Source organism: Anguilla anguilla, chromosome 18 (assembly GCF_013347855.1).
Source record: "Anguilla anguilla isolate fAngAng1 chromosome 18, fAngAng1.pri, whole genome shotgun sequence".
In the NCBI taxonomy this organism is placed as follows: domain Eukaryota; kingdom Metazoa; phylum Chordata; class Actinopteri; order Anguilliformes; family Anguillidae; genus Anguilla; species Anguilla anguilla.
In genome coordinates, this window is record NC_049218.1 from 2,653,566 (window position 1) to 2,679,149 (window position 25,584).

Below are 25,584 nucleotides of genomic sequence, written 5' to 3' on the forward strand. Positions count from 1 at the left end.
CCTGGAAGTGCTTGTTTTCGCTTCGTTTAATCCAGTGAACGCAAAAACGTGTTCTCTCACGTGCACACGTTTCAGAAATAATGCCACGACTGCAAGTATTTGGAATAAGCGTGGATAAACAAAAGCTGCTGTGCCTATTTTGCTTTTAAGTAGCTTTGGTAGCCTATCCGAAAATGCACTTTAATTTTCATCCCTTGCTCTTTGGACTGATAAGCTCGAAGAACAATTGCGATGGGACCCATGGTTGAATTTTATTATGTGGAAATATGCAAATTCGCACAGCTAGTAGTGCATGTACAGAATTCGAACATTGTTTTAAGCTGCATGCAGAATCTGTTGGTGGTAGATAATGCTGGTATCGTGGAAGGCCGTTGGGAATCTGAAGTTGACCTGTGGGCTACCTGTATGTTTGGCTATGGTCAGGGGAGTCCTGACTGCCGGTTTGCTTTCAGTGGGTTGTGTATGTTGTGGTACTTGCAAGGGACTTTCTCAGGCATTGAAATTTCCCAGGGGAACGGGAACTGAGGTATGATTCATAAGGTCGTTTTGTTGCGTTCGCATTGGCGTTGCTGTCAACTGAGATGGATTCCTGTTCACGCGTGAACCAGACGGTTTCCCTTAGCGACAGCTGCCGCGAGGGCCTAGAGTCAAACGTAAAGCTCGGAGCGTCGTCCAGGTGATCACACTTTTCTGTGAACAGATTTCAGATAACATTGTGTATCCTAACAGATTTCTAAGCATGCCGTTCAGCTGAATGTGCATTTAAATGGGTGTTTTTTTTTTATAACCGTATGCATTAGCTGGAGGTGTATCTAGCCTACAGTATCATCCGCTCAAACGTGATGTCTGATATCGGAGGGTAAGCGGATGTTATCACTTCTCGGAATGACGGCGTGCTGTTATTTTAGTTTTTTATCTGTTTTGTTTAAACCGTTTGGATAACTGACGACGTGTGCAAATCGTTTAGTCCCTGTGTGTGTGTGTGCGTGCGTCCGTTCTTGTCAGTGTGTATATTTTTTACCCACTTTACTTAATATTTGTACTTTTATGTACACATTTATATTTTATGTATGTTTATTTATTTTATCTTTATGTGTTCAGTCTCACAGTGTCACTGTGTGCAAGTGTGCAGTTGGTTGTGTGTGTGTGCGTGTGTGTGTGTGCGTGTATGTGCACGTATATCCTTCATTATAAATATCCTGGATTATCACTACATACGGTACATGTCCTCACCCGTCAGTACATGTGTGTCGTCTCAGTGTGTATGTGCGTCCTTTTGTGTTTTTGTGTGTGTGTGTGTGGATGCTTTCATTGGTATGTGTGTAGGTCTCACCTCTCAGGGTGTGTATGTTCGCTCTTGTCAGTGTGTACATAACACACATAACTCTCCTGTCACTACATTGGTTTCTTCTCTTGTAGCGTGTATGTGTTCTCACTTGTCTGTACATGCATGTCCTCTTATGTCAGTGTGGGTGTGTATGTGTGTGTGTGAGAGTGTGTGAGTGTGTGTGTGTGTGTATGTGTGTACATGTGTCAGTGTTATATAGTGTAATAGAGGAATAAATGATCCACTCATTACAGTGAATTTTCAGCAGCTCACCAGGAGAAGGGAGTTGCATTTAGTTTCTTGTAAATGCATGTTCTAAAACAATGTCCAATTTTCTGAAGAGGAGCAGTGGTACAAGGCCAGCAGACTGTACCGTGGTGATTAGCAGTGACTGGTGTCTCCTGCCTGCCCTGGGGCCTAATCTGGAGAATCGTAAATATTCAGCCGGTGTCTTCGTCCTGCTTTTTACCCAGCAAATTATTTCAGCTCACAGTACGTTCTAATGTTAACTAACTGCTGGATGTGAACAATACGTTTCGCCATTGGACGTTACAGTGCGTATGCACGCGCTGCCTGAGCCAATGAACACGTGTCTCCTTATCCAAAATAATTGTGGATTAAATCCATCGCGAAAGGAGGGCTTAGGATGTTGGACGGAGTCCCGCGAAAAGAAGGCTCCAGATGACAGACGTGTGTCCCGCTGTGGGATCATACCAACCGCCACAAATCCAAATTTGGGGGCCAGCAGGAAGTGCATTTATCAGCCGCAGTAACTCCAGCGGCAATGTTGCCCACGAAGGAATTAGCGTTATTTCAGAAAAAGTGATCGGGAGCGGGGGTGCCGGAGGGGTGGGGGAGAGGGGGGGGGGGAGAAGCTGGGTCATTCTGGCATGTGGTGAAATCCATTCCCACCATCAGGACCGCAGGGAAGCACATTTCCTCTCTACTGCTCATTTCAGAGTGACTGAGATTAAAGGCAGAGGGTATTACCCCCCTCTCCGTACCCCCCATACATACCCCCCCATACCCCCCCTCTCCATACCCCTATACCCCCCCTCTATACCCCCATACCCCCCTCTCCATACCCCCCATACATACCCCCTATACCCCCCTCTCCGTACCCCCCATACCCCCCCTCTCCATACCCCTATACCCCCCCTCTCCATACCCCTATACCCCCCCTCTATACCCCCATACCCCCCTCTCCATACCCCCCATACATACCCCCTATACCCCCCTCTCCATACCCCTATACCTCCCACCATACCCCCCCTCCATACCCCTATACCCCCCCCCTCCCAGAGTGTGACAGTTCTTTCATTGTACATGTTTTGTTTATAGAACAGTCAGTTTATTATATACCACAAAGTTCAGACCCCCCCCCCCACTCCCTCAACCACCCGATTCTAATATGGCCTTTATCTTCAGAAACTGCTGACTGCATAGAGGACATGTGTCAGATTACAGTCATTTCATTTCAAGGGTTTTTTTTTATTTCTGCTTTTATCCTTTGGGCTGTGAAGCGTGGGTGAGGAATGACATCTTATTAAAAATATTCTGAAAAGAATATGAAAAAAAACACTAAAAATATTACAAAAAATTAACAATAAATTAATGTATTATTATTATTATTATTATTATTATTGTTAATATTATTAATAATAATAATAATAATAATAATAATAATAATAAACTTTCAAGTAAACCATGTGGAAGTGAAATGATGTTGGAGGATCCAAATTATCTTTCATAATGCATAACACTCTAAACGCTTGTTCCTAAACAAATTTTCTAAAAGTGAAGTGGAAGCGTGGAAGAGCCATATTGGGAGTCGCTCTAATCACTGTTACATAAGGAGGACGGGCGTACCAGTGGGGGGGAGCAGGGGGCACATAGTTTAAATAGCTGTCTGCAGTACAATCTTGTCTTTTAACATGACTGTGTCCATTGGCTTAATGGCCCTCGTATCACAACAGCAGCATCACAGTCGCTAATGTTTTCTGTACGTGACGCCATTCTCCCCATAATGCAGTTCAGTGTGGAAAAAGTACATCCCTCCACGTTTATTCCCTTGTACGTTAGACATTTTAATATCTAATCTAAATGGAGATATATTGGTGTCAGCTGTACATTGCAGTTTGAATATCATGTGATACATGGCTGTGCATCGCAGAGGAATTTTAAATATGAGATTATTTTGTAATTAAATGGTCAAAGCTGCTTGAATCCAGATGTGATGATGGAATAATTCTGTCCAGAAGTGAAGTGGTTAATTAAATTCTCCATTCTCATTGAGCCAGTGCAAAGAAATATAGCCAACATTATTTCCATCTATGTGAGGTCATTATTGCTTAAATTCAGAGCAGTACCTGTTACTCACACTAGAGGGCAACTAATTGCCAGAATGCAGGGGTTTGTAACCTCTAAGTGCATAATGCGATGTTGAACTCTCCACCATTAAAATTAGAATTGTATTTGCATGCTAGTATACAATCTGAAGAAAGAGTGTCTGTATCACTTGGTGTTTGTGCTTTTGTGTCTGGATGTTTGTGTGTGTGTGTGTGTCTGGGGAGGAGTGTTAGTGAGAGAGAGAGAGAGAGAGAGGAAGAGAGAGGGAGGTTGACGTTGCTTTGATATTCTTTCCTAGATAATGATCGTGTGACAGCTGGTCTTGAGTCTACAATCCTGGCTGCTAACATCAGTACACTGTATAAAAGATGATGAGCAAAATATCCTGTCTTGCCAATATGTATTTGTCCTTCTTTGCATGCTGTTTGTGCATGCTGTGTGTGTGCACATGCGTGCTTGTGTGTGTGTGTGTGTGTGCACGTGTGTGTGTGTGTGCGCGTGTGTGTGTGCGCGCATGTGTGTTTGAGTGCATGTGCATGCTGTGTGTGTGTTCACGTGTGTGTGTGTGTGTGTTTTGGTATCGGCAAATAAATTCCTGTTATAATTTTCATCCCCCTAACCCAGAACCCTAACCCTGACCCCCCTCCCGCTCTCTGTCTCCCTGGCAGAACCCTAACCCTAACCCCCCTCCCGCTCGCTGTCACCCTGGCAGAACCCTAACCCCCCTCCCGCTCGCTGTCACCCTGGCAGAACCCTAACCCTAACCCCCCTCCCGCTCTCTGTCTCCCTGGCATGACCCTAACCCTAACCCCCCTCCCGCTCGCTGTCTCCCTGGCATGACCCTAACCCTAACCCCCCTCCCGCTTTCTGTCTCTCTGGCGTACTGGCATAACCCTAACCCCCCTCCCGCTCTCTGTCTCCCTGGCATGACCCTAACCCTAACCCCCCTCCCACTCGCTGTCTCTCTGGCGTACTGGCATAACCCTGACCCTAACGCTGCCACACCGCGCGTCGTGTACGATGTGTTCCACGGCGCGTTCGCCCCCCCCCCCCCCCCCCCCCCCCCCCCGGACGGACTCGGATAAACATTACAGAAAGCAGAACACTCCGCTGCCACATAGAAACTTTATAAATACGTCGCTATCCAGATATGAATTATGAATGCGTAAGTCTCAATGACAAATCCATAACTGAAACATGCCCCGGTCTGAGTTACGGCTGACGCTGCAGCGCACGCAGAAATAAACAGAAGCGCGAGAGAAACGTTACACGCCGGTTTCGGCAAAACGGGATCGCGAGCCTCGCACCGACAAGACGGCAGAGAGAGAGAGACAGAGAGAGAGAGAGAGAGACAGAGAGAGAGAGCGAGACAGAGAGAGAGTGTGGGAGAGAGACAGAGAGAGAGGGAGAGAGACAGAGAGAGAGTGGGAGAGAGAAGGAGAGAGACGGTTTTCCTCTCCACAGTCCCAGAGCCCGCTCCCTCTGAGTCAGCATGTGACCTTTCACCCCACCCCCCCGAGCTTCACAGACTGCCGCTGTTCTGTGCCTCTTCCCCTTCAGGCGGGAGGGGGGGGATGTGTAAAACGAAATCATGCTCAGCCAATGGGACGTGACTGCATATTACTAGAGACCAGGTTTCCGAACTCACCGAGGACAGATTTAGGTGGTAAAATATAGGTCTCTGGCAATGTAGAACAAGCTACATAATTATGTGAGGTCAAAAAATAGAACGGTTGCTATTTTGGATGTGGGTTTAGGAGCAACCAGCAGTACTTCACTGAAGAAGGAAGGCATCATTTATTCATGGTGTAGGTTTTCCTTTGGCTGAGTGAAGCAGTGCCATCTGCTGTGGACAGCAGTATTAAATCAAAAAGAGAGAGAGAGAGAGAGTGAGAGAGAGAGACAGAGAGAGACAGAAAGAGTGAGAGAGAGAGAGACAGAAAGAAAGAGAGAGCGAGATCCTTCATGCTCATTTTTACAGACGTTACACTGGATTCCCTGCAGATAGATGTCAGGAGGCTGCCGTTTACTGAGCCCATAAGCAGTATGTCCCTGTGTGTTTTGCACTCCTGTGCTGTAAATCTCATTTCTCATCGGCGGATGAAACTGACCCACCAACTGCAGCAAAGCTGTAAAGGATTCAGTGAACACATGTCCTCGAGTCTTATAAAAAGTCTGTCTTGTAAATAAATGTGAGTGTTTCTTCATAAAATTAAGTTTGGAGGGTTGAGCGATAGCCGAACATCGACGACACTGTCGTATGAATTCAAAAGCCGGCCCACTTAACAGTCTTCTCTGCGAGTCAGAGTTGAATGTAGATCGTATCCAGACGAGAGACTCAGAGATCTGTGCCGGGGTGCCAGAGCCGGTGTTTGTAATTTGACGTGTAATCTGATTAAATCCAGCCGGGCTGGACGGACGGGAGATGAGGAGGTATCCGATCCAGCGGTTTTTTTGAGTGCCTGCGAGTCACTTCCTGCATTGTGCACCAGAAAGACCCTCGTCAGGAAAGGGCCACTTCCAACCCCAGATTAACATCCGTCTCATATCTGATTGGGTGATTGAGCGGTCGTATTTGTAGAGGGACATTGCAGAAGCGTTTGGAGGGTTTTTAAATTTTTTGAATGCTGAATGCTGTGTTTGCGTTGCTCTTAATTAAATTGTATTGGAGGGGCTGCTGTCGGGCTTTAGAGCGGCACTCTGATGCACAGCGGATGAAGCCGTCTGAGTGCTGCGTTTGATGGAGGCTTTCACGCGCTGGGCGTGAGCGGCACGAGGCTGGAGAAGTAGCTGGATGGGAGATGATATCAGATTTCAGGGCACATTCCAGGGAGACAAATCCGATAATGATGACGGTGAAAATAGCGCACACGCGCGTGCCAGCGTTTTTACAGAATGCACGTTTGATTTTTTTTTTTTTTTTGCGATGGCGTCATCGTTTCTCCCCATCAGAACATAACGACTTTACCTGAGGTTGCTCGAGATCACCCTGGCCAGCAAAGTGCGCACGCCGCACTGAAATGCCTCACATACTGCTCATCATCTCAGGGGTATACATACATGCATATATATATACATTATATATATTTTAAAACACTGTTTAATTTAATGTGATTTCCTGAATGACTCCCCCCCTCCAGCGAGAGATCTTTGCGTCCGCGCGCTCAGGCCCGAGTCCAGAGGTCTGGCTTCAGCATCAGGCTTTTCCTTAAGGAGAACAGCAGAAACAGAAATTAATCTGAGCTCATTGTTTTTAGCTTTTTTTTCTGTCCAGGCCTACATGCAGGGAGTCTCAGTGTTTTCTTTTCCCCCCACATTAATCTCTCTTACATTTGGGGGCTTAAATATAGCTAACGGGCTACGTCGCTAACATAGGCCCGTGAGGTCACTGCGGTGCCGTGGCAAGGAAATATAGCTAACGGGCTACGTCGCTAACATAGCCCCGTGAGGTCACTGCGGTGCCGTGGCGAGGAAATATAGCAGGGCTACGTCGCTAACATAGCCCCGTGAGGTCACTGCGGTGCCGTGGCGAGGAAATATAGCTAACGGGCTACGTCGCTAACATAGGCCCGTGAGGTCACTGCGGCGCCGTGGCGAGGAAATATAGCTAACGGGCTACGTCGCTAACATAGGCCCGTGAGGTCACTGCGGTGCCGTGGCGAGGAAATATAGCTAACGGGCTACGTCGCTAACATAGGCCCGTGAGGTCACTGCGGCGCCGTGGCGAGGAAATATAGCTAACGGGCTACGTCGCTAACATAGGCCCGTGAGGTCACTGCGGCGCCGTGGCGAGGAAATATAGCTAACGGGCTACGTCGCTAACATAGGCCCATGAGGTCACTCCGGCGCCGTGGCGAGGAAATGTAGCTAACGGGCTACGTCGCTAACATAGGCCCGTGAGGTCACTGCGGCGCCGTGGCGAGGGCTTCTGCCAGCGTATAGAGCAGTGATGCAGAGCAGAGAGAGCACCTCTGTGTGCTGCTACGCGCGTCTCCAGATTCGGAGATGAAAGGAGGGGGTTTGTGAAGCTTCTTTCCCGGTCCGAGGTCCGTTACCCCCTTTGATCTTCTGCCCGCTCGCTGCAGAGAGAGGCGTGACATCACTTCCTTCCCTTGGTCACTTGGTCTTCTGGGCTTTTTTTTTTTTTTTTTTTTTTTTTTTAGGCAACAGGAGGAAGTAGGGCATTCGTAGACAGGAAGTGGCTTTCCAGAGTCTCTTGCACGGTCACCTTGTCCCCTGTCTGTTTGGGCTGGTCTCTAATCTGCTTATGTGAGCACTTAGGAAGCCATAACACTGAGACAAAAGGCTGCATGTTCCTACAGTCAAAGATCTGTGAACTCAGGGCTGTGCAGTCTTGTGACTGTGCTGTTCCATGCTGTGGCTGTGCTTGGCTATAGCTGTGCCTGGCTGCAGCTGTGCTAGGCTATAGCTGTGCTGGGCTGCAGCTGTGCTAGTCTATAGCTGTGCTAGGCTGCAGCTGTGCTTGGATATAGCTATGCTAGGCTGCAGCGGTGCTAGACTACAGCTGTGCTTGGCTATAGCTGTGCTAGGCTATAGCTGTGCTAGACTGCAGCTGTGCTTGTGTATAGCTGTGCAGCAGCTGTGCTTGTCTATAGCTGTGCAGCAGCTGTGCTTGGCTATAGCTGTGCTAGACTACAGCTGTGCTTGGCTATAGCTGTGCTAGGCTGCAGCTGTGCTTGGCTATAGCTGTGCTAGGCTGCAGCTGTGCTCAGCTATAGCTGTGCTAGACTGCAGCTGTGCTTGTCTATAGCTGTGCAGCAGCTGTGCGGGTCATTACTTTCCTTCTGCTGAACTAAAACATGATTGGTTAAGGAGAGATGGGTGAATTAAGGTTAACTTTCTATGGAGGCTGATTATAGTACATAATCTACGGCACGGAATGGTGGCAGAATGTTTCTTGAAAATAGTTGTCATGCTCTTGCTTTGTGTATCTGTAGCCACATTGCAAACAAGATGTCTAACTAAAGTGTTTATAGTGTAAAATATGCATGCGCTGAAGATGTTTAGATTGTTGGCCCAGCAAGCAGGGAGCCACAGTGAATAAAAAGCTATTTTTAATTCAGTAATCAGGAAAAATTACTCACAGGCTTGCAGCACTGAGGGAGAATAAGTGGGAGTATGTATTAAGGTTGAGCGTATATTAATTTTACCGAATGCAGCCGTTGCTATTTGTAAGAAAAAGGCTTTTTCTTTTTCTTTCCACAGACGTGTCCCTGTGTCCCCTTGTGATTTCACAGGATTGTGTTCTAAGGACCAAGTAAAAGCATTTGTTTCAGTGCTGGTTCTGGAAAAAAAAAAAAAAAAAAGCCTTGCCGTTGCCAAGGCGATAAGATGTAGTAAATGCCTTCCTGGTGAAACTGTTGTTAATTTGGTTTGGCGTTTGGTGCTGCTGGTTGATGGATAATGCAGTAAAACGTCAAGCTGTCGCAACATATTTCAGCTCCAGTAATCACTTCGGCCTACATTTCATGAGATGTCGTTGTTTTGCTTTAAACTACGGCTGAAATATGATTTGAACAGAAAAATAAATAAAATTAAAAAGCCATTAAGCCCTGAGGACTCTGACCTGTGATTTGATTCGATTATCGTTGTACGTGGAATACCAGATCTCTCCGTTTGCCCGCTGCCACTTTATTTCTGAGTCTGTGCTTCTCTGAAGGATTTCTGTAATTCGATTCCGGAAGGCCGTTTGATGGTGCATTATTTTGAAATTTGCATTCAAACTGCCGTGTTGTGAAATCGATGTAAAAATGTACTCCCTGTAAATGCACTGCCGTGTAGCTGCTCCGTGCTCCATGTTTTATTAGGGTACTACAACAAAACAATTATACTCCAGCATCACAGTTCATGTTCTACTGCGCACGACGTGAGCTAATATCGCGGTGCAGTTACTCAGCCTGGGTAATAAACCTTGTGTCTGTGCGTGGGCTGCAGCGTTTACATCTGTCGTCTTCAGTAGTGATTTACGACCTCAGTGTGAGGTACTAAAAACCCTAAACCTGTACCGCTGACCCGTAGGCCCTCAGAAAGAGAGAAAAAATGTGTACCTGTTTCTGATTGCCTCAGGGTTTTGGCTGCCCTTCTTGGGTATTTTACCTCTGTGTTATGAGGGGGGTTTACCAAGCTGCCAGATATGGTTTATGGGCCCAGGGTGTGTGAGTATATGGTGCATTAGCCCTGGGTGTATGTGTATGCTGTATTAGCCCTGGGTGTATGTGTATAGTGTATTAGTGCTGGGTGTGAGTATATGCTGTATTAGCCCTGGGTGTATGTGTATAGTGCATTAGTGCTGGGTGTGAGTATATGCTGTATTAGCCCTGGGTGTATGTGTATAGTGCATTAGTGCTGGGTGTGAGTATATGATGTATTAGCCCTGGGTGTATGTGTATAGTGCATTAGCCCTGGGTGTATGTGTATGCTGTATTAGCCCTGGGTGTATGTGTATAGTGCATTAGTGCTGGGTGTGAGTATATGCTGTATTAGCCCTGGGTGTATGTGTATGCTGTATTAGCCCTGGGTGTATGTGTATGGTGTATTAGCCCTGGGTATGTGAGTGCATGGTGTATTAGCGCTGGGTGTATGTGTATAGTGCATTAGTGCTGGGTGTATGTGTATAGTGCATTAGTGCTGGGTGTGAGTATATGATGTATTAGCCCTGGGTGTATGTGTATAGTGTATTAGCCCTGGGTGTATGTGTATGGTGCATTAGTGCTGGGTGTGAGTATATGCTGTATTAGCCCTGGGTGTATGTGTATAGTGCATTAGTGCTGGGTGTGAGTATATGATGTATTAGCCCTGGGTGTATGTGTATGCTGTATTAGCCCTGGGTGTATGTGTATAGTGTATTAGCGCTGGGTGTATGTGTATAGTGTATTAGCCCTGGGTGTATGTGTATGCTGTATTAGCCCTGGGTGTATGTGTATAGTGCATTAGTGCTGGGTGTGAGTATATGCTGTATTAGCCCTGGGTGTATGTTATAGTGCATTAGTGCTGGGTGTGAGTATATGATGTATTAGCCCTGGGTGTGTGGGTGTATGTGAGTATATGGACTGCACTGGGTGAGCTCTGCCCTGTCTCCGCTCCTCAGCCCCCAATCTGAAAGGCCGGCCCCGCAAGAAGAAACCGTCGATATCCCAGCGCCGAGACTCCCAGGGCCCCACCAAGGATGCCGCCGGCACGGAGACCGCTGCACCTGCTAAGGTAACATGCCCGCTAGCCCATTAGCCCTGCTACATGCCCGCTAGCCTGCTAGCCCTGCTCTGTGCCCGCTAGCCTGCTAGCCCTGCTCTGTGCCCGCTAGCCTGCTAGCCCTGCTCTGTGCCCGCTAGCCCATTAACCCTGCTACATGCCCGCTAGCCTGCTAGCCCTGCTCTGTGCCCGCTAGCCTGCTAGCCCTGCTCTGTGCCCGCTAGCCTGCTAGCCCTGCTCTGTGCCCGCTAGCCTGCTAGCCCTGCTCTGTGCCCGCTAGCCTGCTAGCCCTGCTCTGTGCCCGCTAGCCCATTAGCCCTGCTACATGCCCACTAGCCCATTAGCCTGCTCCTTGCCCGGCTAGCTCTATTAGCCCTGCTCAGTGCCCCACAAGCCCTGCTCCTTGCCCGCTAGCCCTGCTCCTTGCCCCCTAGCCCTGCTCTGTGCCCACTAGCCCTGCTCTGTGCCCCCTAGCCCTGCTTCGTGCCCACTAGCCTTGCTTCGTGCCTGCTAGCCCTGCTCCTCCAAACATTGCCTGCTCTCCAAAAGACATGCATGTCAGGTCAGGTACACTCCTGCCGTTGCCCTTGACCAAGGCACTGGCCTCAGAACTGGAGCTGGTCCCCAAATGCAGAGGATAAATTACCCCACAGGGTCAATAAAAGTGTAACTTAACTCCACATTCCAGTCCAGAAACATAAAATGCCGTCTTTCTTGGGAATGAATAATGCTCAGTTATAGTATGATGATCATGAGTATAAAATATTAATGCAATTGTTTCTTCCTCTTATTATTTCCTCCTTGATTATTTTAAACACCTCTTTCCTTGTATTGGTTGTCCTTCCATTGCCAGTTTGGTGGCAGTTTATACTGGGTTTTTTCCAGTATGCATGTACAGTAGGGTAATGGCTTTCTTGGCTCAGAGTATTTAGCCTTTCCCAGGGCTGTTAGGACTGAGACAGAGCAGGGCCTTAATCTGGTGGGAGGTGTGACTCAGGGAATTTGGGGGAAATCCATGTTTCATTCAGGCTTATCTACTGCAGTACTCTGACTGACTACAATGCCCTGTACTTCTCTACACTGTTAATTAGGACACACATGTCTGAATGACCAGAGCAGGTTTCATTCTGTTACACTGTTGTTGCACGTCTGTGTTAGTTTTGATATGGGTAGTTTGCGTATTTCAGGTTGTGAAGTATATGAACTGTTGGTGAAACAGTTCTGTTTGATTCTGTGTTTCCTTCTTGCCCTGTTACCTCTTTGATGGTCTGTAACAGATGAACAAACAGAAGTGTGTGGGCCAGCAGTGACACTTCCTGAGGAAGCGCAATTGTGACATCATAGTGAGTCATTATGACATAAATCACCAGGATTCTCAGTCGGTTTATAGAGTATTATAGAGTAAAAGTTGCTTTACAAAGATATGGAGAATGTGTTTGCACCAAGCACTTATGGATGTGTTTGTTTGAATGCCATTTGCTTGTACAATTCCTCTCGTGTGCCTATTTTCTAGCATTACATGCTCTTTCCTCAAAGTTACAATTTAATTTCAAGACCCAATTACGAGTGTCTGTTAGTTCATACTCGTGAGGGAAACTGCTGATAACTTAGCCCTCGGGGGCCGGTTGGAGTGGACTCATTTAATCAAAGGGAACTGCTGAGCTGTGTGTGAACAGCGTGAGAATTAAAGAATTAAAAGGTCCAGTGCACAGTGCTCTGCCGATGTTTGGCTTTGGAAGCCTTCTGGAAGGGGGCGTGAATCGTGATTAAAATCCCATCCGCGGTGCTCAAGGACATTTTCACTGACATACCGTGCAGGGAAGTGCCCTATAAACAAACCCTTCTTTAGTTTGCACCAGCTCAAAAAAAAACATGGTACTTTCGGATGTATAGATCACGTCAAACAAATCTGCTCCTTATGAAACCCAAGGTAAGAATTCTCAGTTAGCAGCTCTGTAAGAAAGAATAATAGTTAGAATCTTTGAAGCCACATTTTTTCCCCCTTTGCTTCCTTCCTGCCTCTGAGTCATTGTAAGTCAGTGCTATAAATTTAAACTGTATGTTCATCTGGTTTTGAGGCCTGGGTCAAATACATTTTTCACATAAAATTTGAACAAGTTACTGATCTAGGCAAATAATCATACAAAAGGATTTTGTTCCAAATATTGGTAAGAAAAATATTTCTTACCAATATAAGAAAAACCTTTTTTTTTTTTTTATTGTCAGTAATCTGCAAGAATTTTATTGGTGTCCGAAGGGTTAGAGTATTTTCTTTTGAATTGGTTTAAAATAAAATAAAAAGTTTAGCTTTTTTCCCCCCTGAGCGTGTTTTTTGTCCGTTTTAAACTCCAGGTGAAATCGGAGCCGAGGGCGGCTGTGCCCAAACCCAAGAGCAGCGGCTGCAAAAAGGCGCCGGCGGAGCGCGAGGGAGAGGAGCAGGCCTTCCTCGTGTCCCTGTACAAGTACATGAAGGAGAGGGGGACCCCAATCGAGAGGATACCGTACCTGGGGTTCAAACAGAGTGAGTGCAGCGTTTTCCTTCACCACATTCCAGCCTCACAAGCAGTCAGGGGTATCACTCAGGGGTATAATTCAGGGGTACCGCTCAGGTGTACTGCTCAGGGATACCATTCGGAGGTATCATTCGGGTATAATTCAGGGGTACCGCTCAGGGGTACTGCTCAGGGGTACCATTCAGGGGTATCACTCAGGGGTAAAATTCAGGGGTGTCGTTCAGGAGTGCAACTCGGGGATATCGCATAGGGGTATCATTCAGGGGTATCACCCAGGGGTATCACTCAGGGGTATCATTCAGGGGTATTCTTCATGGGCGATTATTCATTATTCAAAAAAAGTTCTGCGAAGTCGAATTGCAGGAGTTCCACCTCAGACAGCAGTCACAACAGTGCCCCCTGCTGCCCGCTAGAAGAACTGGCACAGCTGCCAGTGTGCCCGTTTTACAGATTGCCACTACAGGAGTCTGCTATTGGAAGGCTGAGGCCAAGCGGTCAGGATGAGGATGTCAACCGAAAGCAGCGCGCTTGGGCGAAGCGTCTTACCGCTAGCAGATCTCCGCGCTGCCGATTCGCGAAACGATGGTGGGCCCAGAGCTGGCGCCGAAATTTGGGACTGAAGCAAAACAATTAAAAACGATAAATAATGGAAAAAAAAATCAGCTGAAACGATCGCTTTTGAATGCATCCAAGTTCCATCCCGGTTGGATTTTCGGTATACTGTAAATAATGATTGTAAATTCACATGACTAAGAGTTGTGTATCAGCATTTTTTGAGTTCTGGTGCCATTTCAAAGACTACTACAGTGTTTGTGTTCTGTAACTGGATCACAGTACCTTAATAAGCTGAAGGAAACCATCAGCTTCATGGCAGCGATAAGCAGTAATGAAGTGCTTTATGAACTGTACAGAGGAATCATATGGTTATGCTCAAGCCATTGGTTTAATTAGTTGCTAGGTGCGCTGCTCTTTGGGAGTTAAATTAAACAGCAGTGTGTCAAACATTAGGGAAAGACTCCAGCCCATATCGGGCTCACTTCATGTTTCGTTTATTCTCAGATTGAGCTGCTTCTGGGAAAGGGTAGATAAATAGAGAAGTAGTGATACTTAATATTAAATAACATATGCACACGTATACACACACACACACACACACACACAAACACACATGAAAAACACACAATTGTTGTGGATACGGTATCTGTACCGTTGTTCAGCATAGCATGCAGATAAGTAGCCATGTACTGTAAAATGTAGTGTAAAATCGATGTGATGGAGTACTGCTAACTGTAATAGACTATTTGTTGTCCAAATGGGACTCATTAACACATAGAATGTTGTCATGTGTAAAAAAAAAAAAAAAAAACAGAACTGTAAAGCAAGTGACAAGAAAGGAATGCTGTAGCTATGGATGAACAGCTATTCATAGAATCTGTGGCACTTCTGAATGAGTGTGTGTGATGCCCCCCACCCCCCCCCAAACACACCAAACACACACACACTCACTGACACACACATACATACACACTCACTCACACACACACACACACACACAGTCATACTCACACACTCACACTCATGGGAGGTTGCAGACAGCTCTCCCCGTAGTTGCATATTGAGAGAAGTTAATTGGTCTCATTGGATCTGCGCAGATCAGACGTGTGTGTCTCTGTGATAACGCTCCCTAACAGAGGCCCTGACGCGAGACTGAAATCCTAATGCTATTCACCGAGACGGAAAAAACATATCCTTCTGTTACCTCAACTGTGCACTTTCAACAGCAGCTTTCAAAAAAAAGAATAATAATGGCATCTCATCTAGAGAGGCGACAAAAAATATTGTGACAAAATGTAAGGCAATGTGTGTGTGGCAATTGAATTTGGTCTGGAGTCCCTCCTTAAAATAGTTATATACTTTTATATATTATGTAGCTGAATATGTTATGTTTCATATGTTAGGTAATTATTATATTTGACCATGAATTTCTGCATTTATATTTTTATGAAATGGGAGTAATTTAGTGAGGCTGTGCATTTTAATCAGTTATGTGATCATTAACCTACAAAATTATGAAACTGTTATGTAGTGAGTACTGTATTTCCTCATTTTGTTTCTAATAATGGTGATGTGTTTGTATGTTTGTCTGTCTTTTAACAATGTGACATTCTACTGTTACCTGCCCAGAGGCAGCAGATGAAACTTAGCTGATAGCTCATTCTGGGACAGTCAAGTTGCTTCCCACTGACCCTGTCAAATAAATAAATACATTTATTTATTTATGGATGTGAACATTAGAGTCTGGATGTGAACATTAGAGAGGAGGAATGTGCTATATGTGTGTGATTATTCATCGATCCTAATGCTTGTTATCCCTCTAACAGTAAACCTTTGGACTATGTTTCAAGCTGCACAGAAGCTGGGAGGCTACGAGTCGGTAAGTGCGTTGTTAATGTTGACCTTAGTGATCAGTAATTCCTCCCTGTGACTGTGCATCGTTTCTTACTTTATTTTTAAAAAACTGGATCGTTCTCCGGTTTTAGGGAACGCAGTCTGATGTGCGCTCTCTAGGCGGCATTTGGATCGGACGTCGGGTTAAGTCCACATTTTTGAGAAATGAAGCAGAGCTGGCTGCAAGCGGAGAACATATGCGACTCCGTAATGAAAATTGGTAGGGTCTGTATTTTTCCCATGCTGGAGTCTCTGGAGAGGCTTTGGTTTTATAATAAGCCCGGCAGCACAATAAATAGACTCCACTTGGCAGCTTACCTGACGTGTTCCGTTACAGTATGGGAAACGTATCAAAATCACTTCAATCTAATCTGCTTGCAAATGTAAGCAACTGCTTATTAGCCGTGCGAAATTAAACAAGGGAGAGGGAAAGGCAGCCAGAGAGCAAATATTTTGAGTAAACAGGATGCTATTCACATAATTTTTCTGTCAGTTGGTTTATCCTGTAAGATAAGCCGCAGTTATGCCTTTGCACGTGGGAAGAACTGTGAATTGCATGCTGTGTGTGCCGATAAAATAAAATTAGGGATGAAATTACTGATTATACAGCTATAAATATAATATTTCTGTTGGGAGCCAGCCCCTTCTGCTCATCTCAGATTCAGTTAGAAGCAACTGACTTTGGTATTTGAAAATCAGTGGGCGCGGGAAGATGATGTCATCGGAAATATTTTTACGCTGCACAGAATGATGGGAATGAGTTCCTCCCAGCTTGGCCTTCCAGCATTTCTTGTCAGAAAGTAAACATAAAGCCTGCCTTCCAAATGTTAGTGATCGTGAAACCATACATCAGTGCAGACATTTTACCGCTTGACACATTTTTTAGTGTGCACTGCATTTGATTTCACGCGTTAAAAATGAAGTGCAGGTACCGCTCCTCTCCTTTCTCCTAATTCTATCAAATAAAGTGACAGGCTCCACAAATAAAACTTGCCCCATGGAATTTTCTACTACAGTATATGAGGTTGAGATTGCACTTGGCTCTTTTCGCTGGGATTTTATTGGTATAAGCTCTCCAATCGCCATCCGTATAAAACATATTTCATTTCATGTATCACTTGGCTGTTACTGTGCCAAGATTCCAGGTTTTTGGATTTATAATAAATGGCATGAATTTCTAAGGGCTCCACCGAGGACCAAAAAGCACAAGAGAAGGTGCAATACCATAGACTGGTGGATTTCCGCATTAAGTGTGTGGCTCTCGAAAAGGATTTGCGTTTGACATTATTAAAATGGGGGAAGCATGCGTGAGCAAGGTGTGACCACCTCAGGCTGATCTTGGTGCAGCCATGTTACCTTATAGCCTTTCATCATGCTGAATGACTAACAGATCAGGATGTGAAGCTAACATGCTCCATTGTGGCTGTCGTTGCTAATGTTATCGGTCTAATAAAAACCCAAATTACCATTTCGATCATCATCATATTGTACCATATAAACAAAATGTGAGATCGTGATCGTGGCTGAACTTGATATGTGCAGTTTTGCTATGGTGTACCAATCTCTGCTGGTTTACCACATACTAAAACAAACATGAGCAAGTCATCGGGAAGTTTTAACGTTAACACTAGCAACTATTTCTATATTGCTATTTTTCTTAATGCCTTTTTTACATTTTGGAGTTTAGTGATATCAGTACACTGCAATAGAAAAGACAGAATTGCCTCAAGCCTCGATTCAGTATAAATGGCTATTGCTATCTTCCCTCATGGTAGCGCGTGGTAGCTATTTAAACGGAAGCATGGCGTACAGAACTGAAGTCTCAACTTTGCCTCTGATTGAAGAACGCTGGGGGTGTTCTTCGCTGCTTTGGTCGTTCAGTGCTGCTGTTTTTGTGCATTTCAAAGTATGAAATGTACAAACAATTTGTCGACCTGCGTCACGGCTACAATCGCTGTCCAGTCGTGGCGCAAACCGCTTTCCTACCGGTAATAGATTAGGATTAGTTTTTAGTCACCAAATTAAAAAAAATTACCAACGTCAAAGCACTTTCAGTTCCGCCCCGCTAACAGACGTCATATCGGCCTCCGTGACCGACGTCGATCAGACGTCTCAACAAATGTCAAAGTGGCGCAGCTGCAGTTTTTTTTAGCGAGGATGCGCTGGCAGAGCATTGTGGGTAAAAACGTCGTTGCCAGGCTCCGATTCGAGCTCGCCTCCCGCTAACCTCGCGCCCGTCTCTCTCCTCAGATCACCGCCCGCCGGCAGTGGAAGCACGTGTACGACGAACTCGGCGGGAATCCCGGGAGCACCAGCGCTGCCACCTGCACGCGCAGGCACTATGAGCGGTGAGGCCCAACGGGTGGGGCGTGGGGGGCGTGGGGGGGGGCATGGGGTGTGGGGGGCCCAAAGCACAGGGCGCTCAACGCTGACACTTCTGTCTCCCAACTCTGGAGACATTCAAAGTTTCTTTTTTTTTATTGTCCTGTCTGATTCACTTTAGCAATGTGTAGCTACACATTTGACTGTGATATGCGTACGTGTGTGTGTGTGTGTGTGTGTGTGCTTGTGTGTGCCCATATATGTGTGGAGACACATGATGACCAGGTACAGCGGAGGTGTGGGCTGTGTCTGATTGGGGGGGAGGGTGTTGGATAGAGGGGTGAGTCCGATATGGGGTGGGTCTGATGGGGGGGGGTGTCTGATAGGGGGTGTGTCTGATAGGGGGGTGTCTGATAAGGGGGTGTCTGATAGGGAGCGTATGTTTCTAAAAGGCTTCTGCTTAGACCTTAAATAATACAGTTCAGCTCTACATGGACGGTCCACATACTCAATTAAAAAGAGTGGAATGTAATCTGCAAACAAGAGGTCAGCTGATGTTTTCATCTGGGTAATTGAGTTATTTAGGAAATGATTCTGCCTGTGACTGCCTGCTTTTAAGCATATGCGTTTGTATGCGTATGCGTTTGTATGCGTATGCGCAGCACAGGGTCAAGGTTGAATATTAATTTTCCTCTTGCAGAATGACATCATTGTGGTGCATTCTGCAATTCCGATCACGCTGGCTATGCCTTCTCAACCAGAGCAGTCTCAAACTCCCAGGGCATCTTTAAAAATCTTTCTAAACAAGATATACTCCCCAACTGCGATTTCCCTCTCAAACGTACCCTTTGAGTGGTGGCTCAGTAAAAGCACTGCCAAGAAGGAGCCCGTCTTAAAACAACCCATTTTTCATTTTTGGACCATTCGTGAACATAATGTTCTGCTTTTTTTCCCCGTTATCTGTAATATATAAGTCATTTTTATAAAGAGCTTGGCTGGGGTTGTTTTCATTTGAGCTACATTATCAGTTTTAGTTTAGGTGAGTGTCTGGTGCATTCTCCGCAGATCCTTCTCAGGGACATTAAATTACATTGCCTTGGCTGAACAGAAGATCATTTAAGTAATTGTGTTAAATGTAGGCTGCTTAAATCAGTTATGAGACCGTTATTGTCCTAACGGAAATCAATATTTAACGTCCACTACGGCCCAGGCTCCAAATAATAAATGCTTTTAATGATATTTATTTAACCAGTTCCTAAGATTAGCTGTCAGCGCAGTAACACATTGAATAAAAATTAGGTAATAAAAAAAGACATTAATAACCTTGAGAGAGACACCAGCATCCATTACCTTACATTTCACGCTGTTTTTAAAAGATTATATAGGTCAACCTCATTGATCAGTGCTGACCCTGTTATTTACTTCTCCTGCCAATTTGTGGAGAGGCTTTTGTTTCAAAAGCGTTCATTTACACAAAGCGGCCTCCCGACCTTATTATGCACTTAATATATACATCTGGGAAATGCGCGTGTGCATAATTAAGTGAAAAAGATCCATGGCAACAGGGAATATGTATCACAAATAACTATTTTGAGACTCAGGGCTGTGCATTACATTGTCACAGTAACCAACGTCTACAGCCTTACATATGATATTAAATCCCATACGCATCATGTATGGGTTATTAGGTTTATTCATAGCTCACATATGCAAACTGGAATGCATGCACAGCACAAAGGCTGTGTATGCAGGTATTGTATTTCTATAGAAATGTATAAAAAGCCTTGAATATAAATCCCACTTTATTGATCTTGTGTTCTCCGCGGAATTAATATTTGGTCTAAATTCAGACCGGCCAGCCTTTGGTGAATGCGTCATTGAAAGAGTATTGCATGTGACAGATTTATAATGCAGGGCTTTTAAGTGTGCTTTAGTGTCTGGGCTTTGAAGCAGGGTATCTTCTTTCAAGCTGGTCCACAGTCCCCCCCCCCTCCCTTTATTATAGATTATTCTCAACAGTGGGCATAGCACAGTCAGAACGCTGCTTGTTTAGCAAACACGACAGGTTGAATTTGGGGTATTCAGATCCCACACATTGCAAGTTTTTGCAATGAGATTGATTCAGAATTAGCATCGTTTCGATTGCAACGAGGAAAAACCCAGTGGAACCATGGGCTATTCAGATCTCATGCGTGATGGTATTATTCAAATAATTGGGACTGAAATATCCAGAGGCAATGGATTCATTGGCCAAATGTACGTGGACTTCCAAAATCTCATCCAAAATTATGGTAATTGGTATAGTGTTGGTCCGCACTTTGCTGCTATAACAACCTCCACTCTTCTGGGAAGGCTTTATGCTAGATGTTGGAACATTGCTGCTGGGATTTGCATCCATTCAGCCAGAAGAGCATTAGTGAGGTCAGACACTGATTGGGCAATTAGGCCTGGCTCGCAGTTGGCTTTCCAATTGATCCCAGAGGTGTTGGATGGGGTCGAGGTGAGGGCTCTGTGCAGGTCAGTCAAGTTCTTCTACATTGTTTGTGACGACAAAACCATTCATATATGGACCTTGCTATGTGCCTGGGGGCATTGTCATACTGAAATGGTATAGGGCCTTCCCCAAACTGTTGGGGAAGCACAGAATCACCTAGAATGTGATTGTATGCTGTAGCATAGATTTGCCTTCACTGGAACCAAGGGGCCTAGCCCAAACCATGAAAAACAGCCCCAGACCAAGGGGTGTCCAGATACGTTTGGTCATATAGTGTATTTATAATAGCAGAGGTTAGTGTCGTGTTGTTCCTTTGTTTGTGTTCAAATCAGAACACCGAATCAGAAGCTCTGAAGTCGGATCCGTGCTGTGTCTAATTACCTAATCTTCCTAATCTGCATCTGAATGTCTCAGCTTCGTTTCTACTGATGAACCGTCGTCGCGTTCGTTAGAGGAGAAAACCGCGGCCGACGGATGGTTGTGCTGTTCTGTGATGTCGATGTCGACGGAAACGTGAGACGTGTTCTCTGTGATACACTGCTGATCGCACCGAGGAACTCTGTCAGTCAGCCTATATAGTCAGTCACATCTCACCTCTAAAATCATTCTGTTCAACTTCAAATTCAACTTCCAAAACTGCCACAAATAAGATTCAACTTTACCCTCTTCCAGATTATTTTTTTTTGTGCTCTTTCATTTTTATGGATTTAAAATTTATTTATTGGTGTGGGGTTTTCAAACAAAGTTGTTTTTTTTCAAATAGTTTTTTTTAAAGTATTGATGTACTGTAATAATCACATATGGGCTGATTTATGATTTAATGGACTTTGGAAAGTCTGGAGAGAAAAATAGGTCAGTGTTTGTACTCCATAGTGGAAAATGTTGAGTGAGGAGCTTGGGCAGCAAGGTACAACATTTTTTTTTGTGCGTCAACATAGTCATTTAAATGTCTTTATAAATCAGCAGGCCAGTTCCAGTAGCACAGCAAGCAGAACACTCCAGAGAACACAATGCTGGAATTCTCCTATCTGGCTGTGTTATTCAACAGATTTAATGATTATGGCCCATGTTCATAAGTTAATGGACTTCAGCTGTCTGGAGAGGGTGAGGACATGTCGGGTCAAAAGCCAGGCCGAACTAAAAAGTTGCGTTTGTCTTTCTCAACGGTCCCTTACCAAACATGGGGAAGTTCACGGCAAGAAGATGAGGTCGGATGGCTATGACAGAAGAGATGTGTGCACACCCTGTCTTCTTTTCTCAGTGCGGCCTTAAAACCAGTTACTTAGCGATCACAAGCCCAGTTTAATCATACCTTTTCCAGTGGCAGCACTAAAACTCTTGTTATTGTTTTTCCTCTTTAAACTGGTCCCAGGTACCTCGCTTGTTTCGCGTCCTCCATCCATCAAACTTCAATAACTGGTTTCCAGTTGTTTGCTTAGCATTTATTATTGAGTAGCAAACACGTTCAGGCCTACCTTGTGCTGTAGCCCTGCGTTCATATTACAACAACCCATGAGTAAATGACACCTTTAGAGGGCTATATTTAACAAACCACGTATTGCGGTAAATACTTACCCTGGATTCAACGCTGTAACAGGGTAAAACACACCATCTGTACAGTTCCTCTGAGGTCATTTTCAGTGGTCACTTAAATTTGGAAAATTATTACCATGCCAAGCAAGTTTAATGGGATAGATCTGTTCTCAATTCATGAGAAGTTTTTACAATGAGACTCGTGTAGAAATAGCATTGTTTTGATTTCAGAGGAAAAAACTACCTTTCTACACTAAAAATGAATATATTGCAATATATTGAAAATGTTTTGGACTTTTAAAAAGTTTTTTATATAGCTATTAACATAATTCACAGAAGTCTAACTTAATATATATCCAGTATATACCCGAAAGCAGACAATACTTTGTATAGTTGTATTTGTCAAATAACCATAAAGTATAGCACCATATGGAACTGTATTAGTAAATGCTTAAAAGACTGTTGGGTGTCACAAACCAGAATGTCCCAGGCCTCTTAACAACAGAACAAGCACAAGAGCTTCATTTATGGCTATTTCTTCCCCCTTTGAATTCTAGATCAGGTTAAGTAATTCCTCCATGTGAGAGTGAAGCCAGATACTAAAACTTTTAGATGCTTATTTAAGGCACTTATGTGTCCATAACGGTGGCATTCATTATAGCTATTTATTTGGACCCCGACATTAATGACCTAATTTACATATTACTGCAGTCAGTTTATGCTGCTATCTGGCTGCTTGTATCAATCAATACAACTTAATTGTGATTAAATCGAAAGAAAGACTTGTAAAGTGCAATGTTGGAACTACTCTCAAAAGTTGAGGAACAACTTCGTTGTAACTAATCTGGTTCCTGGAGATCTACTGTAGCTTTTCACTCCAACCCTAACAAAGCACACTTCATTAAACAGCTAGAGCAGGGCTGCCCAACCGTGTTCCGAGAGATGTACCATCCTGTAGGTTTTCACTCATTTACATTTACATTTACATTTACATTACATTGTAAAAAAGCACACTTCATTCAACAGCTAGAGATCTTGTTCAGCTGCCAATTAGTATAGTCAGGTGTGCCAAATTAGGGTTGAAATGTAAACCTACAGGATGGTAGATCTCCAGGAACAGGGTTGGTTACCACTGAGTACTGGGAAGATTCAGCTGTCAGGGTAGAGCTTTTGAAGACAAACAGCCTTTTAAAATGTGTCAGAAGTAACAGAAGTGTCTTCAAATTATATTCTACATCAGATATAATATAATTAGCACCATAAGCACTTGATTGTCTTGATGTCAGTCTTGGGTCTCAGGTTATCAGTAGTAATTAAGAGCAATCACACACCTGGTGCCAATTCAGTTTGCGCTGGTTAAAATCAGGTGTGTGGGGAAGGTTTTGGAGACTTTTATCTTATAAAAAGGAGCATGATGGGATATGTTCTTGTTTGAGTGAAGCCTGAGTTTTCCCACCAAGTGGTGTTAGGTTCTGTGTGTGTGTTTTCATTATTTCTTTTTTTTTTTTTATTAAAGAGAAAACACCTGCACTCAAGCTATTTTCAGACTACAGCCAATAATGGCTCAATTATTATTTTTTTTCCCCCTCTCTCTTTTCTCCCTCATGCGATGCTGTTCACTGCAGCTGGTTTGAGGAACCCTGAACAGCGGAGAACTGCATGAGAGTTGCGACTCTTTTCAGTTTTCATTTGTGCTACAGAACGTTTGTGTGTGAGGCTGAATCTCGCATGTAGCCATGCGACTTGTGTGCGTGCAGCCGGTGTGTGGCTGTTGGGTCCCCCGCCAACCAGAGGTGCACAACTTTTTTGATTCGCTCCATACAGCAGGTTAAAGGTCCAGGCAACTGGACTCACACTGTGGTTGTATTCCCCAGAAGTGACAATTGATTGTCTTCAGTTTCATGGACCTTTAATGTCACAGTAATTCTGCATTGGCAGCGCATGGTCAGTCTAAAAGAATCAAATCCATGTGACAAATAGAAAGTGAACAGCAAGTCTTGCAGTCGGAGCATTACCTTACCCACCATATTGAGTGAATTGAATGCTAAGTAAGGGGTAGCTCTGTCTATGGGCTCCTTCTGATAAGGTTTTATTGAATCTAGCTGAGTCGAGCCAATATGTTATCAGAGCTGTATAATAGAACCTCTAACTGAAATAGTTTTTTTGTCATTGGCACTCATTAATAGACATAAAATTCTCTCGCATGTAGACTAGAATTTGAAAGTTACCTTTTTGTCAAATTGTTTTCTTGAATTTGCACAATGGCATTGTTGTGTAAATGGCATGGTAAGCAGATTACATTGGACAGAAACACAGTAAACATCACTCCACTTTTTAAATTTTCTCCATCATGGAATAGTGTGCCCTCTAATGATCGATAAAAGGAGTTGCATCAAAAGGATATAACACATAATGATTTTGCAATTTTGTCATTATTCCATAGAAATATAAATTCATACAATGCCATTCTTACTGGCATGTATTGTGCACTGGCTTACATGGTGTGATAATCCATGTTATGTACATGTGTGCACTTGCCCTCAGAGACACACTGGTGAAGGTCAGGGTAGCAGAAGGTTTGTGCAAACCGCAGCCATGTTTATTTTTTCTCACCTCTGTATGGTGAAGCCCGCGCTCCCCACTTCCTGTTCCTGACCCTCCCTCCAACGGTTCAAGTCTGTCGTCGCTCACCTCCTGTGAGCAAGAAAGTTCCATTTTACCCCCAGCTGGGCCAGACTTCCTGCACACACACTCACACTCATACACACACACGCGCGCACACACACACGCGCACACACGCATGCACACTCACACTCATACACACACACACACACACACGCGCGCGCGCACACACGCGTGCACACACACACACTCACACTCATACACACACACACACACACACACGCGCGCACGCGCACACACACACGCGCACACGCGCGCGCGCACACAGTGCAAACGGTGGCTGCGCAGGATGTTGCAAAAACGGCGCGTTCATAGTCCAAGCGTGGCTTTCAGTACGGAACGTCACACGCCCCAGTCGCTCCCTTTAAAACGAGAGCGGCCGTTCGCAGCGCATCGCATTCTCTCACCCCGTGGTACTGCGTCAGCACGTGTGCAGCACCCGTACCGATACTTCATTCCTACCTGTGTACCGGTGGCTGTACCGGTACTTCATTCCTACCTGTTCACCGGTGGCTGTACCGGTACTTCATTCCTACCTGTTCACCGGTGGCTGTACCGGTGCTTCATTCCTACCTGTGTACCGGTGGCTGCCTGCGCTATGATGCTCAGTCCGCTCATAGCGCTGCGTGTCCCTGGGGGAGGGACAGCGTGACTCAGAACCACGGGTCAGAGCCGAACACAGCGAGCGCCTTCGTGCGATTACGTTC

The 25,584-nt window shown here is 45.0% G+C and overlaps 1 protein-coding gene across 1 annotated transcript in view; it reads left to right on the forward strand.

Annotated features, from left to right (window-relative positions):
* The window catches only part of LOC118218404 (AT-rich interactive domain-containing protein 5B-like), a 77,858-nt gene that overhangs the window by 41,508 nt on the left and 10,766 nt on the right, over window positions 1–25,584 (forward strand). The window contains exons 5-8 of the mRNA XM_035401031.1: window positions 10,785–10,897; window positions 13,238–13,406; window positions 15,780–15,832; window positions 18,097–18,194. Coding sequence (XP_035256922.1) covers window positions 10,785–10,897; window positions 13,238–13,406; window positions 15,780–15,832; window positions 18,097–18,194 — 433 coding nt within the window. The remainder of the gene's footprint in view (window positions 1–10,784; window positions 10,898–13,237; window positions 13,407–15,779; window positions 15,833–18,096; window positions 18,195–25,584) is intronic.